An 18235-nucleotide genomic window follows, 5' to 3' on the forward strand; every position below is an offset into this window, starting at 1 on the left:
TGAAGCAACATCTCAAGACATCAGTCAGGAAGTTAAAGCTTGGTGGCAAATGGGTCTTCCAAATGGACAATGACCCCAAGCATACTTCCAAAGTTGCAGGAAAATGGCTTAAGGACAACAAAGTCAAGATATTGGAGTGGCCATCACAAAGTCCTGACCTCCAGCCTATAGAAAATGTGTGGGCAGAACTGAAAAACCGTGTGCGAGCAAGGAGGCCTACACACCTGACTCAATTACATCAGCTCTGTTAGAAGGAATGGGCCAAAATTCACCCAACTTATCGTGGAAGCTTGTGTAAGGCTACCCAAAACATTTGACTCAAGTTAAACAATTTAAAGGCAATGCTACCAAATACTAATTGAGTGTATGTAAACTTCTGACCCACTGGGAATGTGATGAAAGAAATAAAAGTTGACATAGATCACTCTCTACTATTACTCTGACATTTCACATTCATAAAATGAAGTGGTGATCCTAACTGACTTAAAACAGGGGAGTTTTACTAGGATTAAATGTCAGGAATTGTGAAAAACTGAGTTTAAACAAGGTGTCTGTAAACTTCCAACTTTAACTGTATGTGAACTCAGTTTGAATTACTGAGGCACACCCCTCAATAGCTATGTGAGCTCTGTGTCTAATCATATTCTAAAATGGATTGATCTAATTTGCTTTGTGTTATGATGTTCCTCTATTTTCTCCAGCAGAGAGAATATCTCACCCCCCTCCGGCCTTGTTTAGTCTCTCTCACCTCCACTTCTACTTCTACTTTCCCCCAGTGAATGGAATTACTATCACACACACACACGAGAGACCCATGCACACACACAGACCCATGCACACACAAACACACACACACAAACAAACATACACACAGGACCATTCACGCACACACACACCCATGCACACACACACACACACACACATACATACATACACACAAACGAACACACATGCACACACACAAATACATACACACCTTTTGAAAACCCTAAATGATGTTCCACTCTGCAAGCTTCAGAGGGTTCATGCAGGGGTAGCTTACATGGAACAGTTACTTTGAAATGAGGCATCAAGACAATAGTGTCACCCATATGGTGATATGTTAAAACAGAGTCAAGTCTAGAGACATGGATGACCATGATATGTCTTATTGCCTGCAGCAACTTGAAGAACTAATGAAGCCAAGTTTACAAAGTACATTTTTACTTCCAACTATGCAAGGTCTGGCGAGTCATTTCCAATATACTATTACAGAACGTCACATGGTGAAATTAGTCCTGCAATTAGGAATAGAAGATGAAGCGTCACAATTAGTTTCATTACTTCCAATTCATGACTACTTATTTACGTGAATTTCACCATACAAAACAGATGGGCCAAATGGGCTTTTTCCTTGTGTTAGTCACATTCTATGTGAGCGGAGTTTGTTTGATATAGGATATGGCCATGAGGTAACACTCCACCAAGCCCCTAGCTAGTTAGTATACCGGCATGTGCTCATTCTATATTGCAAGATATTGGCTGCCTGCATGATAATGGGCATCCGCCAAGATGTTGAAGGGAAATATATAAATAAAGGAACAATTAAATAATAAAAGACCAAAGTAGCAATGGGAATATAGAACCCTCATGCCAACAGAAGTATTGTCAAACCCTGATTGCTCTATTTAACTTTCGCCAAAGGAGTTCTCCAGCCCGGCTCTCTTTGACAAAGTATTACATCGCGGATCTTCGCTCCCATGTAATTTGCTTATTCCTGGTTGAGTAGAGAAGGTGTGTGTGTGTGTGTGTGTTTGTACTTGCTCGTGCATGTGTGCATGCTCATGTATGCAAGTGTGTGTGTGTGCCATTGTGGGCGATCGAGCAATGGCTCTGGGTATCATGGCAGTGGGGCTGAGTGGCCGTTGGCACTTTGGACCTTCTTGAGCGCCAGTGGCAATGAGCCTGGACTCCAGCGACAATCTCAGACCTCAACACACTGCCTAAGCTCCGGGTTTGTTTTGGGGGAGTGACAAGTGAAAATCATTGAGCCCTCAGGCTACACCCCGGGCTATGGCCAGGTTATTAGAGGTGGATAGAGGATGGTGCATATAGTACAGTAGATGTGTCCAAGAGCAACATCTGAATCGAAATGCTATGTAGTGAGAAACATCTGTCAATACAAAATATTGTTCTAAATTATAGGAACATCTTCTGTCAGTCTTTGGTCAAATGATGGGAATTGGATCAGAATGCTAAGTAAAATAAGAGGAATGACTTATTTTTCTTGGTAAAATAAAAAGTACAGAATCTGGTATAAAGAGGGTGGACAGATGCTAATGAATGAATATAATTTACTACTCAGGATTCCCGAGATGAGAATGTCTAAAACATTACAGGAGGAAGTACTAGTTGGATCTCAAGAGATTAATGTTCTTATTGGACTGGTAAATCGAAATGAATACTCTTATTGTACTGTAAAACAACATAGATTAATATTCTCATTGTACTGGTAAACAACATATGAATGTTCTTATTGTACTGTAAAACAACATAGATTAATGTTCTCATTGTACTGGTAAACAACATATGAATGTTCTTATTGTACTGTAAAACAACATAGATTAATGTTATCATTGTACTGGTAAACAACATAGATTAATGTTCTCATTGTACTGGTAAACAACAGATTCATGTTCTCATTGTACTAGTAAACAACATATTACTGTTCTTATTGTACTGCTAAACAACATACTACTGTTCTCATTGTACTGGTAAACAACAGAGATTAATGTTCTCATTGTACTGGTAAACAACATAGATTAATGTTCTCATTGTACTGGTAAACAACAGAGATTAATGTTCTCATTGCATTGGTAAACAACAGATTAATGTTCTCATTGCACTGGTAAACAACAGAGATTAATGTTCTCATTGCACTGGTAAACAACAGAGATTAATGTTCTCATTGCACTGGTAAACAACATATTACTGTTCTCATTGAATTGGTAAACAACAGTGATCACTGTTTACATTGTAATGGCAAAGAACCTAAACTAATGTTCTCATTGTACTGGTAAACAACAGGGATTACTGTTCTCATTGTACTGGTAAACAACAGTGATTACTGTTCTCATTGTACTGGTAAACAACAGTGTTTACTGTTTTCATTGTACTGGTAAAAAACAGTGATTACTGTTCTCATTGTACTGGTCAACAACAGTGATTACCTTACTCATTGTACTGGTAAACAACAGTGACTACTTTTCTCATTGTAATGGTAAACAACATAGATTAATGTTCTTGTTGTACTGGTAAACAACACAGATTAATGTTCTCATTGTACTGGTAAACAACAGATTCATGTTTTTATTGTACTGGTAAACAACAGATTCATGTTCTTATTGTACTGGTAAACAACAGATTACTGTTCTCATTGTACTGGTAAACAACAGATTACTGTTCTCATTGTACTGGTAAACAACAGATTACTGTTCTCATTGTACTGGTAAACAACAGATTACTGTTCTCATTGTACTGGTAAACAACAGTGATCACTGTTCTCATTGCTCATTGTACTGGTAAACAACATAATAACATCAAATAAACAAAAAGTAAACAAAATCTGAATTTTTATTTCCATTCAGTGTCCTTAATAAACCCTTGATGATAAAATACAGAGGACTCTCCTTATAATTAAACCATAATGACATATCAACCATGGTTGTTCAGAGAGCACCCTCCCACTAACTCCTCTCTATAGCCTATATATTAAGATGAATGATGTATATTCTTGGTCCCCAAAAGGTGAGAGAAAAATCCTGCGTTAATTAACTTACTGTCTAATTTAAAGCCCTTTTTTTAGCTTACGGCTTTGAAAGCCGCTCTGACCGAACAGTAAGGCTTCCCTGCACATTTTTTCCCCCTCACTTTATTTGAAGTTGCTGTAATCTCTGTGTGCATTCCTCTGAGTCTACCTTTCCTGAAAGATGTCAAATCTCCTCCACAGAAGTTGCTTTTTGTGAGAAGTCGATGACAAGTAGCCAAGGAGCCAAGAATCCAAAGCAGTGCAGGCTGAAGTCATACGCTATTTTTTGTTCTTTATTCTATTCTTTCTTCTCTCAATTAGATAAAAATTAACTGGAGCTTAAAACACCCTGGACGTCAATGTCCCAAGCAAGAAGATGACCAGGTTCAGGAAGGTCTGATTATCAAGGAAGCATGAAGAAAGTTCCTCTCCATTGATCTGATCTTCTATGAAAACACATAGAACTGTGGTATCATCTCGTCGTGAATTTATGATAATTGCCGTTGGTATTACCTTTGGAAGCTTCCAGATGTTTTACGAGCGGTAATTTTCGATAATGTTCCCTTTGTCAAGGACACAAGTTCATTATAGGACAGGGGGCGTGACATTTCCATTTAAATTCAAACGTTCAAATTACTCAAATGAATTAAAGTGACAACCTGTTTTGTTTAACATAAACTGAAGGAAAAAGCCTGCCTACAGTTACTTAAAATAGGCAACCAATTAAAGTAATGGTATGTCTGAAGAGTTTTCTTTTAAGTAAGTCAGTGATAAAACACAACAGAAATACTGTTCAACGAATATGAGTAATTACACGACAGCTGTTTCCAACGTCACTGTAAATATGTTTCAAAAACAAAACAAAACGAGCGTGTCCATTGTCTCACAACTTCCTTTCGAAGACGGGCTGGATTCTCCATCTTCAGAAGATGTTGTCTACACATAAATCACTGTTGCATGTAACTGATACCCTGTCGTCTGAGAAACGAGAGGAATACACACAATCCCTTCATTCATCAAACAAATCCTTCACGTCGTGGGGGGGGGGGGGGGGGGGGGTGCAAGGTAGAGTGCATCCAACACAATAATGGCTTGCGTTAGCCTTCTCCTCACCCCACACCTTATACTGACTCATATAACCAACCTTTATCACTAAACCAAAGCCAATATTCAGGTAGCTGCACTGGCTCCAGCATAGGCCCCTGGGGGACTCCATGTCCCTCAGTCTTGGGGGGGGGGGGGGGGGGGGGGGGGGGGTGTTGCAAGGTAGAGTGCATCCAACACAATAATGGCTTGCGTTTGCCTTCTCATCACCCCACACCTTATACTGACTCATATAACCAACCTTTATCACTAAACCAAAGCCAATATTCAGGTAGCTGCACTGGCTCCAGCATAGGCCCCTGGGGGACTCCATGTCCATGTCCCTCAGTCTTGGCAGGAACAGAAGGGATAGTCTGGGGAGGTGACAGAGTCAGCTCTCGCCTTTCCCCTGCACAACCTCCTTGATGAGCACATTAGGTAGCTGGGACCCACCACTCAGGGGCCATTTAGTTGATTGACCCGAGTTGAGAATGTGGACATTTTCTTCCCTGTCCATCAATAATGGGCCAATCAGCCTCATGGGGTTAGGGCCGGTCTCATCACACCAGACACTTCACTCTGATTCGGACCCAACCTGCAGGAAGACCAACGTGAGGCTGGGGTGCATCCCGAATGGCACCGTATTTCCTATATAGTGCACTACTTTTGACCAGGGCCCATAAGGCTTTGATCAAATGTAGTGCACTATGTAGGAATTAGTGTGGCATTTGAGACACATGCTGGGTTTTCAATGCTAACAGTCACATGTACTGCATTGTACTACTCTTTATGGGCCCTCTAGATGTATTATTAGTACAGGCTATGATTACTAGCCTCCACAAAAAGCCAAAGTGTTGTTAAAATACATGTTTGATCAGAAGCATGTGACCAGCTGATTAAAATGGTTATACAACTAGTTTTATTATTATGGATGTCAACCATTTCAAATAAAATGAATGTTTAATAAAATGTAACATGAATCACTTATTTCATAAATCCATAGTTTATAATTCATTAAGTTTAACTTGGTCTTATGATTGACCTGTGTGTGCGGTACAAAACAAATGTACATGCCAGAAGTTTGAGTCTTGGACGAAGTTGTCTATGGGCACAAACCCGACGTCGCTGTACCAGATAGGACTGGCCAAAAGTGCTCTTCACTGACGAGTCGTGGTATTGTCTGATCAGGGTGATGGTCGGATTCGAGTTTATCATCGAAGGAATGAGTGTTACACTGAGGCCTGTACTCTGGAGCCGGATTGATTTGGAGGAGGAGGGCTCTGTCGGACGCTGGGTATGTACAGAGTCAATTGTAGGCTTTGAGTGGACTCCTTGGTAGGTACACCTATAGCTCATCTCTTAGCAGTAGTACTGTAGACTACATTATCACTGACCTCAACCCAATGTGTCTTAGAGTGTTCACAGTCAGTCCACTGACACCCCTATCAGATCACATCAAAATCCTACTCAACCTGAACAAAGATATGCTCAATCATGAGGCATCAAAGTCAAAGGAAATTAATAATATTAAGAAATACTATTGACGGAAGGTAAGTAGTGTGGAAATCTACCAAAAAACAAACAGTCAACAACAAAATCAATCCCTTCTAGACAATTTCCTGGACAAAATGTTTCACTGTAATAGTGAAGGTGTAAAATTAGCAGTAGAAAACCTAAACAGTATTATACACATCTGAGCTTCCCTATCAAATCCAAAAATGCCAAGCAGACAACCTAAGAAAATGAACAACAATGACAAATGGTTTGACGAAGAATGCAAAAACCTGAGAAAGAAATTGAGAAACCTATCCAACCAAAAACATAGAGACCCAGAAAACCTGAAGCCTACGCCTTCACTATGGTGAATCACTAAAACAATACAGAAATACACTATGGAAAACGAAGGAACAGCACGTCAGAAATCAGCTCAATGTAATTGAAGAATCCATAGAATCTAACCACTTCTGGGAAAATTTGAAAACAACAACACAAAGAGTTATCTATCCAAAACGGAGATGTGTGGATAAATCACTTCGTCATCATGTAGTCATTCATGTAGTTGCCCATCATCGTTTTGGCTCTATAACAAAGAACAAACAGCAAAAACATATACATGATTGAAAAAAAATCTTAGAATCAACTATTAAAGACTACCAGAAGACACTGGATTCTCCAATTGCATTGAATGAACTACATGACAAAATACACACCCTCCAACCCAAAAAGGCCTATGTGGTTGATGGTATCCTCAATGAAATGATAAAATATACAGACCACAAATTCCAATTGGCTATACTTAAAGTCATTAACATAATCCTCAGCTCTGGCATATTCCCCAATATTTGGAATAAAGGACTGATCACCCCAATCCACAAAAGTGGAGACAAATTTGACCCCAGTAACTAACGTGGGATATGAAGCAACAGCAACCTTGGGAAAATACTCTGCATTATCATTAACAGCAGACTCATACATTTCCTCAGTGAAAACAATGTACTGAGCAAATGTCAAATTGGCTTTTTACCAAATTACCGTACCACAGAGCACATATTCACCGTGCACACACTAATTGACAAACAAACAAACCAAAACAAAGGCAAAGTCTTCTCATGCTTTGTTGATTTCCCAAAAAATATTTTGACTCAATTTGGCATGATGGCCTGCTATACAAATTGATGGAAAGCAGTGTTGGGTGAAAAACATATGACTAAATACAATCCAAAAACAGGTGTGCGATTAACATTGGCAAAATAAAACAACATACATTTCTTTCCACAGGACAAAGGGGTTAGTACACGGCCTCACCCTACTAGAATCGGAAGTCAAATGTCTACTGATGATCTGGTGCTGCCGTCCCCAAGCAAGGAGGGCCTACAGCAGCACCTAGATCTTCTGCACAGATTCTGCCAGACCTTGGGCCCTGACAGTAAATCTCAATAAGACAAAAATAATGGCGTTACAAAAAATGTCCAGTTGCTAGGACCACAAATACAAATTCCATCTAGACACTGTTGCCATAGAGCACACCAAAAACTATACATGCACTACTGTTCAAAAGCTTGGGGTCACTTAGAAATGTCCTTGTTTTTGAAAGAAAAGCACCATTTTTGTCCATTAAAATAACATCAAATTGATCTGTTGTTCTGACTAAAAAAGCTATAAAACTGTCCTTCTTTAGACAAGTTGAGTATCTGGAGCATCAGCATTTGTGAGTTCGATTACTGTCTCAAAATGGCCAGAAGCAAAGTTACAAAAATAACTTTCTTCTGTAACTTGTGAGTCTATTCTCGTTCTGAGAAATGAAATTGCCAAGAAACTGAAGATCTCGTACAACGCTGTGTACTACTCCCATCACAGAACAGCGCAAACTGGCTCTAACCAGAATAGAAAGACGAGTGGGAGGCCTCAGTGCACAAATGAGCAAGAGGACAAGTACAGTAGAGTGTCTAGTTTGAGAAACAGTCCTCAACTGGCAGCTTCAATAAATAGTACCCGTAAAACACCAGTCTCAACGTCAATAGTGAAGAGGTGACTCGGGGAGGCTGGCCTTCTAGTCAGTTTTATTGCTTCTTTAATCAGTACAACAGTTTTCAGCTGTGCTAACATAACAGCTGTGCTAGTCATTTACAACATTAACAATGTCTACACTGTATTTCTGATCAATTGTTATTTTAATGGGAAATAATGTGATTTTCTTTCAAAAACAAGGACATCTAAGTAACCCCAAACATTTGAATGGTAGTGTACCTCGGCCCAAACATGAGCGCTACAGGTAACTTCCACAAAGCTATGAACGATCTGAGAGGCAAGGCAACAAGTGTCTTCTATGCCATCAAAAGGAACATAAAATTCGACATACCAATTAGGATATGGCTAAAAATACTTGAATCAGTTATAGAACCCATTGCCCTTTATGGTTGTGAGGTCAGGTTTTCTCACCAACCAAGAATTCACAAAATAGGGAAAACACAAAATTGAGACCCCACATGCATAATTCTGCAAAAATGTAAAACACCAAATGCATGCATGCAGAGCATAATTAGGCCAATACCTGCTAATTATCACAAATCAGAAAAGAGCCATTAAATTCTACAACCACCTAAAAGGAAGTGATTCCCAAACCTTCTAAAACAAAGTCATCACAAACAGAGAAATTAACCTGGAGAAGAGCCCCCTAAGCAAGCTGGTCTCGGGGCTCTGCTGTCTATGTACAGGCTCAGTGAGCATAGCCTTGGTATTGAGAAAGGCAGCCAAAGGCAGACCTTGCTCTCAAGAGAAGACAGGCTATGTGCACACTGCCCACAAAATGAGGTGGAAACTGAGCTGCACTTCCTAACCTCCTGCCAAATGCAGCACCATATTAGAGACACATATTTCCCTCAGATTACACAGACGCACAAAGAATTTGAAAACAAATCCAATGTTGATCAACTCCCATATCTATTGGGTGAAATACCACATCATCAAAATTCTGTGACATGTTGCCACAATAAAAGGGCAACAAGAAAAGAACAAACACCATTGTAAATACAACCTGTATATATTTGTTTTATTTATTTTCCCTTTTGTACTTTAACTATTTGCACATCATTACATCACTGTATATAGATATAATATGACATTTGAAATGTATTTATTATTTTGGAACTATTGTGAGTGTAATGTTTACTGTATATTTTTTTTAAATGTATTTACATTTTGTTTATCTATTTCACTTGCTTTGGCAATATAAATAATTTGTGTCCCATGCCAATAAAGCCCTTAAATTGAAAATGAATTGAAATTGAATTGAGAGAAAGAGAGAGGGAGAGCGAGAAAGAGATAGACAGTTAAAGTGAGAAAGAGAGAGAGAGAGAGTCAAAGAGAGTGAGAGACAGTCAAAGAGAGTGAGAGACAGTCAAAGAGAGTGAGAGACAGTCAAAGAGAGTGAGAGCCAGTCAAAGAGAGTGAGAGACAGTCAAAGAGAGTGAGAGACAGTCAAAGAGAGTGAGAGACAGTCAAAGAGAGTGAGAGACAGTCAAAGAGAGTGAGAGACAGTCAAAGAGAGTGAGACAGTCAAAGAGAGTGAGACAGTCACAGAGAGAGACAGTCAGAGAGTGAGACAGTCAGAGAGTGAGACAGTCAGAGAGTGAGACAGTCAGAGAGTGAGACAGTCAGAGAGAGAGACAGTCAGAGAGAGAGAGACAGTCAGAGAGAGAGACAGTCAGAGAGAGAGACAGTCAGAGAGAGAGACAGTCAGAGAGACAGTCAGAGAGTCAGAGAGAGTCAGAGAGAGAGAGTCAGAGAGAGAGAGAGAGAGTCAGAGAGCGAGACAGTCAAAGAGAGTGAGACAGTCAGAGAGAAAGAGGGAGAGGGCAAGAGAGACAGAGAGAAAGAGTGAGAGAGAGGGAAAGAGAGAGACAATCAGAGAGAAAGAAAGGGAGAGAGTCAGAGAGAATGAGAGACGGTCGGAGATAGATACAGTCAGAGAGAGAGAGAGAGAAAGGGAGAGAGTCAGAGAGATTGAGAGACAGTCAGAGAGCGATACAGTCAGAGAGCGATACAGTCAGAGAGAGAGAGAAAAAAAGGGCGAGGATGAACTCATACAGAGAGCGATACAGTCAGAGAGAGAGAGAAAAAAAGGGCGAGGATGAACTCATACAGTCCTTGCAGTACCTACCTTGCAGAGGAAGCTGATGTTGAAGCCAAAGGTCTGGGCATTCCGGGAGCCAGCGTTCATGTAGTTGCCCACCAGCAACACCATCTCCAGCAGCTTGCTGAAGCTGTCACTCTTCTTCACCTCCTCGCAGGCGAACGTCACATTCATGATGTCCGGACGGATGTTGTTCACCTGCTCCTCGAAGGTCAGCTTGAAAAGGATTCCGTTGAGGCGTGAGCGCAGCAGCTTCACAGAGCTCATCTAGGACAAACATGACAATATTTGGTTTTGAAAAGTTTAGCAAGCCTACGAAGGCTCTATGAAGTCCTAATTAAGTATGTATAAGTTATATGTTGTTTAATGTGTGGCCAATGTGGCATTGCAGAGCTCTAATGCAAATGTCTGTATAGTCAGCAGTTGAGAGATGTGCCGGTGCGACAACTTCCACCAACATGCCACAGTCTGCCGTATAATTCAACGCTGCGAGGCAGTTTTCCCTGGTCCTAATGTTTCATTACAGCTCAAATGTATTCTTGTTGATGAGGAAGTTGTCAAACCAAAGTCATTGTCCTCTTACGCTTGATTTGATTTCTCTGTATATGATGAAATCGGCTCTAGAGGGAGTTTTTATTTTATTTTACCTTTATTTAACTAGGCAAGTCAGTTAAGTACAAATTCTTATTTTCAATGACGGCCTAGGAACAGTAGGTTAACTGCCTGTTCAGGGGCAGAACGACAGATTTGTACCTTGCCAGCTCGGGGGTTACGGTTACTAGTCCAACACTCTAACCACTAGGCTACCCTGCCGTCCCATATTGTGAGTATATATAGAGCGGCGGCTAAAACGGGAGCGGCGGCTCTAGGGGGAGCGGCGGCTCTAGGGGGAGAGGCGGCTCTAGGGGGAGAGGCGGCTCTAGGGGGAGAGGCGGCTCTAGGGGGAGAGGCGGCTCTAGAGGGAGAGGCGGCTCTAGGGGGAGAGGCGGCTCTAGGGGGAGAGGCGGCTCTAGAGGGAGAGGCGGCTCTAGGGGGAGCGGCGGCTCTAGGGGGAGCGGCAGCTCTAGGGGGAGCGGCGGCTCTAGGGGGAGCGGCGGCTCTAGGGGGAGAGGCGGCTCTAGAGGCAGTTAACCCATTAGGTTAACTGAAAATAATATCTTTCAGACAACGAACTGGAGGAGTAAAACTGACAAGAAAATGTAAAGATATAGCTAAATATACATGTATAACGTTTTCTGGAATGTACTATGATAATGTGCTCTGGATAAATCAATGTGGTATAAAAAAGTAATTGTAAGATAAAACAATAAAGTCACTTCATAGACTCACTTCTACATGACTCTGTAGAAAGCGTAAAAATACAACTGTAGGCTAAAGTATAACCTCAGCATCAACTACAGCTAGCGCTTGAGGCAACCATACTAAATCACTTATAGTGGCTTGGAGTGTAACATTGAGCTGTTCTGACTTCACTATGAAGTAGAGTGCACTAACTTTATTACAGAGAATCCAAAGCCCAAGGCTATGATTCTATCACTAGGCAATACTGACGGTTTATGCCAGAATATGGAATTTGTTTCGGCCAAGAATGACACTGTGACTTTCACAACACAAGGACACATAATTAAGCTACTATATTGAAATCAAGTTTCACACTTTATTATTTATCAAAATCATGGCTTCTGTCAGTCAAAGAGCAGGCTACCATATCGGACTTGTTATGAAACATTCTTGCTCTTTAAGATAATGAATAGGTCTGATAATGCATAAAGCCTCAAGGCCGTCTTTTTCTATTCCCCGATTGCTCTCTCAATGGTGCTATTCTTAATTTCCTAGTCCCCTCCCTACTGTCTTGGCCCTACACTAACCTCCTTAATTAATGAAGATCTAGACATATAATGGTGTGTGAAGTAGCAAGAAAAAAAAGGGTGGGGGTCTGCTGTGTGACAAAAAGAAAGGGAACAGAATTGAAAGAGAGGAAAGGGGAGTGGTTATGAGAGTAGGTAGTGTTTGGTGCACTGGAATACGAGGGAAGGAGAGAGGGGGTGAGAGTGAGAGTGGGGAGAGAGATAGAGAGGGGGGGAGTGGGAAGAGAGTGAGAGGGGGGAAGAGAGAAAGATAGAGAGGGTGAGAGAGGGAGAGAGAAAGATAGAGGGGGTGAGAGAGAGAGATAGAGAGGGGAGTGAGAGAGGGATCTATCCTTATCAATAACCAATTGAAAAACCTTTCCTCTGTAGGTATGTAGGTAAGTGTGTGTAAAACAGGGTATATTTTGTAAGACCTACTCACCACAATGCCAAACTGTTCAGGCTCACATAGGTCCTCATACTCATTCTTCAGTTCTGCCAGAGCGCTCAGCTCCTTTTGCTCTGGTAGGTTCTTTATCAGGTTCTGTAAACACACACAGAGACAGATTTAAATGCTTTATTTGAATCCAAAAATCACATTACAGTCTAGAAGGATTTAAACATTTTAAAGGACACAGATTCATGGACACCTACGGACACAAAAAGCATATACACACACAGCTCCTGTCAGTACAGTTTGCCCCCTGCTCACGCAGCTTGGAGACAAACTACTCTACAGAACCAAGCTAGAATCAAGACCCAGCACTGGGAACATCCACACAGCACCAAGCTAGAATCATTATCGGAAGGTTCCATACAAACCCCAGTACAGTACATCAGAGCGTGGATGGTTATGAGATATTTTTGCATACATTCAGTACTTTCAAGATAAGCGCCACCGCAGGGAACAGACATGGTTCAGACAAACATTGCATATCTACATGTATCTTGGAATTAGCACGCTAACTGTTTCTATGGGAATACAAAGAGGAGAAGCGGCAGGTAGGAGGATGACTAGGAAAAGGTCAGGTAATCTAGTGCTCTCGCTGCTGTATCCATTTATTTACCTCAACGGGAACAACTTCAGTAAGAGCTCCAGCGAACCACAGTTCAAACACGTAATAACGCTGGCGATTCATGGAGACTTTCATTCCGACTTTGTCGGTTTGCATCATCTTCCTTGGAAAACATGGCAATTTACCATTTATAAATAAGATTAACCTAGTAACTTCAGTTTTTAAATAGAATTTGACTTTCAGAAAGCCAAAGTCGAGCTTTACAATTATCATACAGGTCCAAACAGTGAGGAAGATGAGCAGGAGGAAGAGGATTTCCTCCTTCCCATTAAATGTTAATTGTGCATGGAAAGGTCAGTTTAATAAATTCAATGAAGCATAGCTACCTTTTTTCAACTTCTCGGAAAGATGGAAGAGAAAGAAGAGAAAGAGGAGGAGAAAGATGAAGAGAAAGAGGAGAAAGAGGAGGATGAGAAAGATGAGGAAGAAGAGGAACAAAAAGAGGAGGAGAAAGAGGAGGAGAAAGAGTGGGATTAGATGTGCCCTCATTAGCTCCCCTAATTTAGACAGCAGGCTGGCACTCTGTCATATGACCAGGCCAGGACACACACACACTGACCACTGCCCTGGAACGGAACAGCCATGAGCCGTCACTGGCCAGGCTCTACTGTCCACTAATGATGACATCTCTCCCCTTCCCCCATGGATTCAAAAGTCTAGAAACCAACCAAGTTGGAAATAAATAGTGTGGAGTTTGTCAGTTCTAGTGTGGTCTGCAACAGTTATATTAAAACGTGTGTTGCTTCTATATTAGCCAATGAATGTTCTCCCAATTAGAGAAAAGAAGTGTGGCCCAGTTATGTAGCCTCATTATAATTCAATAATGAAGGCTGTTGATCATAGTGTACATCAATTGGGAAACAGCACATAGAATGGGATGTGAGACATGACATTCCCCCCCAAAAAGTGTATGGTGATGTGTACTAATGATGGGTCTTCCAATGGTGTCAGTGTTCTTCCAAAGATCTCACTAACAATATGTGTTTTCTTTAATTGTTCCGGGGTTGGGGTGCATCATAAACACCTAGGATGCGTCCCAAATTGCCCTATGAGCCCTGGTTAAAAGTAGTGCACAATATACAGAATAGAGTGCCATTTGGGACTTTCCAGACAAAAATAGAGACAGCTAATTATTTGCTCTTGACCTTTCAGGCAGAAACCCTTATTGATTATTGAATAGTCACTCCAATGTGCTCATCTCTGTAGTGCAGCTGCTGATCACTGCTTCCTTACTGCTTATTAGACATTATAGAAGTAAATTATTGTCTTTCAGGAAAATGGCATATTTGATAGAAGATAATTATTAAAACAATTATTTGGATAACCGATGTCAACCACCTTGCAGCGAAAAAGAAAGCAAATGCAAGCACAAGCTTGGTCACAGTTTATGAGCCACATCTTACTGTGCAAAACACGTTTGGATATTAACCCAGTTATTTTAAAAGTGCAAATCAGAAAATAACCTGTTCAAGAATCCTCCAAAATGCTTCAACCCAATTCAAACTGCCACTCGACTTTATTGTCTTCTGGTTTGGAGAGCTTTACGGGCCTCGCAGAAACATGACCACAACGGAGCAGCAAAGATCCACCGCCACGTGAAGAGGGATTATGAATTTCTATTTCCTCTTCTCCTCTCTTCCAAGTCTGAGGAACTTTACCCTGGGTTGAAGAACAAAGTCCTCCTCAACGACGTATCGTTGATTCAGAATGAAATGCAATAACACAGCAGCGAAACCATTCAGCCTCAGCAGTCATCATCGCTAATGCTCCCAGAATCTGATTATTGGTGTTGTTTTCCTCCGCCGCAGCTCGTTAAGAAGAGACAGAAAATTAAAGTGTGTTGTGGCCTTGTCTGCGACCGTTTCCGATGTTGTCTCCAAGACTTTCTTCACCGACTGAAGCTGCTAGGTTGAGGTAAAGAGTTCGAATTGGAGATGGAATTTCTCAGTGTAATTGTTATTTCATTTGTCTGTCATCTAGTTAATTATCAGCAGCCCCCATAGACGGTAATTGACACAAAGGCGTCGCCATATGTGTAGTTCTGTCAAAACCGGTGCTAGATGAGGCTATGCCAGACCCTTCCCGGCAGGCCTCCAGACAGACACACATACAGACACACTCGGCATCTGGGGGAGATTATTGGAGGGCTGTTACAGTCACCGAACGCTCATTTGGGCTCCTGGTGACTGGTGAAATCCCTAATGACGTCAAGACAGAGCAACAAATAGTGTGTAACTTTCTGTACTGCTCAAAGCCCAATGCACATTGGCTAACCGGGCTATCTGCATTGTGTCCCGCCACCCGCCACCCCCTCTTTTACACTACTGCTACTCTCTGTTCATCACATATGCATAGTCACTTTAACCATATCTACATGTACATACTACCTCAATCAGCCCGACTAACCTGTGTCTGTATGTAGCCTCCTCTACTGTATATAGCCTCCTCTACTGTATATAGCCTGTCTTTTTACTGTTGTTTTATTTCTTTACTTACCCATTGTTCACCTAATACCTTTTTTGCACTATTGGTTAGAGCCTGTAAGTAAGCATTGTATTCGGCGCACGTGACAAATCAACTTTGATTTGAATGAGCATGGAAACTTATGGTCTTTCTTGAGTAGGAAGACAATACTGTATTGAATAGTATTGTATAGGACAGGAACAACTGTGGAGAAACCGTCTCCCAGCATTGATACTCCAATTAAAAAACATATAGAAGTGATATTGCGGAATAAAGATTTATTATGATGGCATGTCTTGTTTCTCTTTGTCATCTATCATGTGCTTCTTTAGAGCGTACAAAGCATACAGGTGGCGCCTCCACTGTTCCCTTTCTATGTTCCCTTGCTATGGCCTCCACTGTTCCCTTGCTATGGCCTCCACTGTTCCCTTGCTATGGCCTCCACTGTTCCCGTTCTATGGCCTCCACTGTTCCCGTTCTATGGCCTCCACTGTTCCCTTTCTATGGCCTCCACTGTTCCCTTTCTATGGCCTCCACTGTTCCCTTTCTATGGCCTCCACTGTTCCCTTTCTATGGCCTCCACTGTTCCCTTTCTATGGCCTCCACTGTTCCCTTTCTATGGCCTCCACTGTTCCCTTTCTATGGCCTCCACTGTTCCCGTTCTATGGCCTCCACTGTTCCCGTTCTATGGCCTCCACTGTTCCCGTTCTATGGCCTCCACTGTTCCCGTTCTATGGCCTCCACTGTTCCCGTTCTATGGCCTCCACTGTTCCCTTTCTATGGCCTCCACTGTTCCCTTTCTATGGCCTCCACTGTTCCCTTTCTATAATACTAAACTTTTCATGTTGCAGGCCTGTGATTCTCTCTTCAGGCAGCGAACATTCCCAACAGTGAAGTTGAAGAGAATATCAACAAATCTCAAATGATAGTCACAGGAACAGCACAATCGATACAAAATGTTCTCCAAGCAATACAGTTTTTAGAATCAAAGGATTCAGGGGGAATCTCAACAGATGTATACAGTGGGTAACAACTCCCTGTTTTCCTCTACCGATCTGGCTGGAGACTGACAACCAAAACATTTGAGATTTTCCCCCTCCAATTCAAAGACCGCAAGATGATGTTTTTTGATCTGTTTGACAGATGCAATTTTCACATTTTAATAATTTTTTCCCGACAGATTTTGGCGAAGCGTCAGACAGAGCATGTGGCTTTTGTCAGACTGACGTCTTACCACTGCGGTTCCACAGAGAGTCGCATTGAACGGCTGAAAGGCCTCTGTAAGATTTTGATACTGAAGAGCAGTCAAACAAGAGCCATTCTGAAGAGGTATCCACATCCGTTTTCATTTGAATCATGAGCTTTTCCAATTATATATTTTATGAGTTTCAGAGTTCCAATGCTTTAAAGGTGGGAAAAGTGATGGTTTGATGTAGTTTTAGGGGAGCTAATTGCAGGTATCTTTCAAAACAGATTATGGAAGAATAATGGAATGAGATTAATCTCCCAATGTGTCTTGTATATCCAGTATGCAAATGAGGTGCTGAAAAAACATGTAAACAATTTTTATTTGGTATGATTGAATATACCAGTAATTGACAAAAAACATAATGACCAATTATTATAATTTTTTTACCAAGAGGCACGTCATGACAAATGAGTATGCCTATTACAAATGGAGTCACTTCAGATGCCTTCCACGTCACATTCTAACAGACCAGTTGAATGACAGTAGACTATCTCATTAGTGAGGAATTAACCTAGTGTGTACAAATATGTTCTCATTCCATTTCATCTGTCTGTCTCCTGACTAGTGCACTGAAGGTGCACTTTCTCCGCTATCAACACTTAAAGTATATCAGCTAAAACAGGTGGTAGAAATCCCATGGTCATGGATTCAGATATTCCTTTAACATATATTTTAACAATCAGCTACAGTATTTGCAGAGGATATTTTGTCAGTCTGCAAATTGTCAATCCAAAACTAACATCAGCACCAACAGAAGGCATACGTACTTTTCACATTCTTTCTGTTTTATTCTTTACTTTACAAGCAGAAATTTTGACAAGTTTTGTAGACTGAACTGGTGGCATCCGGCTAATCTAAAGTAGATCACTCAGACCTAATCCAGGATCCTTACTCCAAAGCCGACAAACACCTCAGAATCTCACTGAGGGTTGCTATTCGGAGAACAAGGGTGACAGATTCCAAAGTCATTGGTGTGACATTACGTTTGCCTTTTCAAAATAAACGTGGAGGATTCTGAAGTTTGGGCACACCTGAACAGTTACGTTACGGAGTTTGTGAAGAGGAATCGAGGGATCTCATAGACATTACCGCTGCACT

At 41.3% G+C, this 18235-nt stretch overlaps 1 protein-coding gene across 13 annotated transcripts in view; it reads right to left on the reverse strand.

The window, feature by feature from the left end:
* The window catches only part of diaph2 (diaphanous related formin 2), a 705396-nt gene that overhangs the window by 280265 nt on the left and 406896 nt on the right, over positions 1–18235 (reverse strand). For all 13 annotated transcript variants that reach the window (XM_090198585.1, XM_090198584.1, XM_090198577.1 and 10 more), the window contains 2 exons: positions 12792–12893; positions 10530–10769 (listed from right to left, as the gene is read on the reverse strand). In XM_090198585.1, the coding sequence (XP_090054711.1) occupies positions 10530–10769; positions 12792–12893 (342 nt within the window). The remainder of the gene's footprint in view (positions 1–10529; positions 10770–12791; positions 12894–18235) is intronic.

This window comes from Oncorhynchus mykiss, chromosome 14 (assembly GCF_057628025.1).
Source record: "Oncorhynchus mykiss isolate SJ-2025 chromosome 14, ASM5762802v1, whole genome shotgun sequence".
Taxonomy (NCBI): Eukaryota; Metazoa; Chordata; class Actinopteri; order Salmoniformes; family Salmonidae; genus Oncorhynchus; species Oncorhynchus mykiss.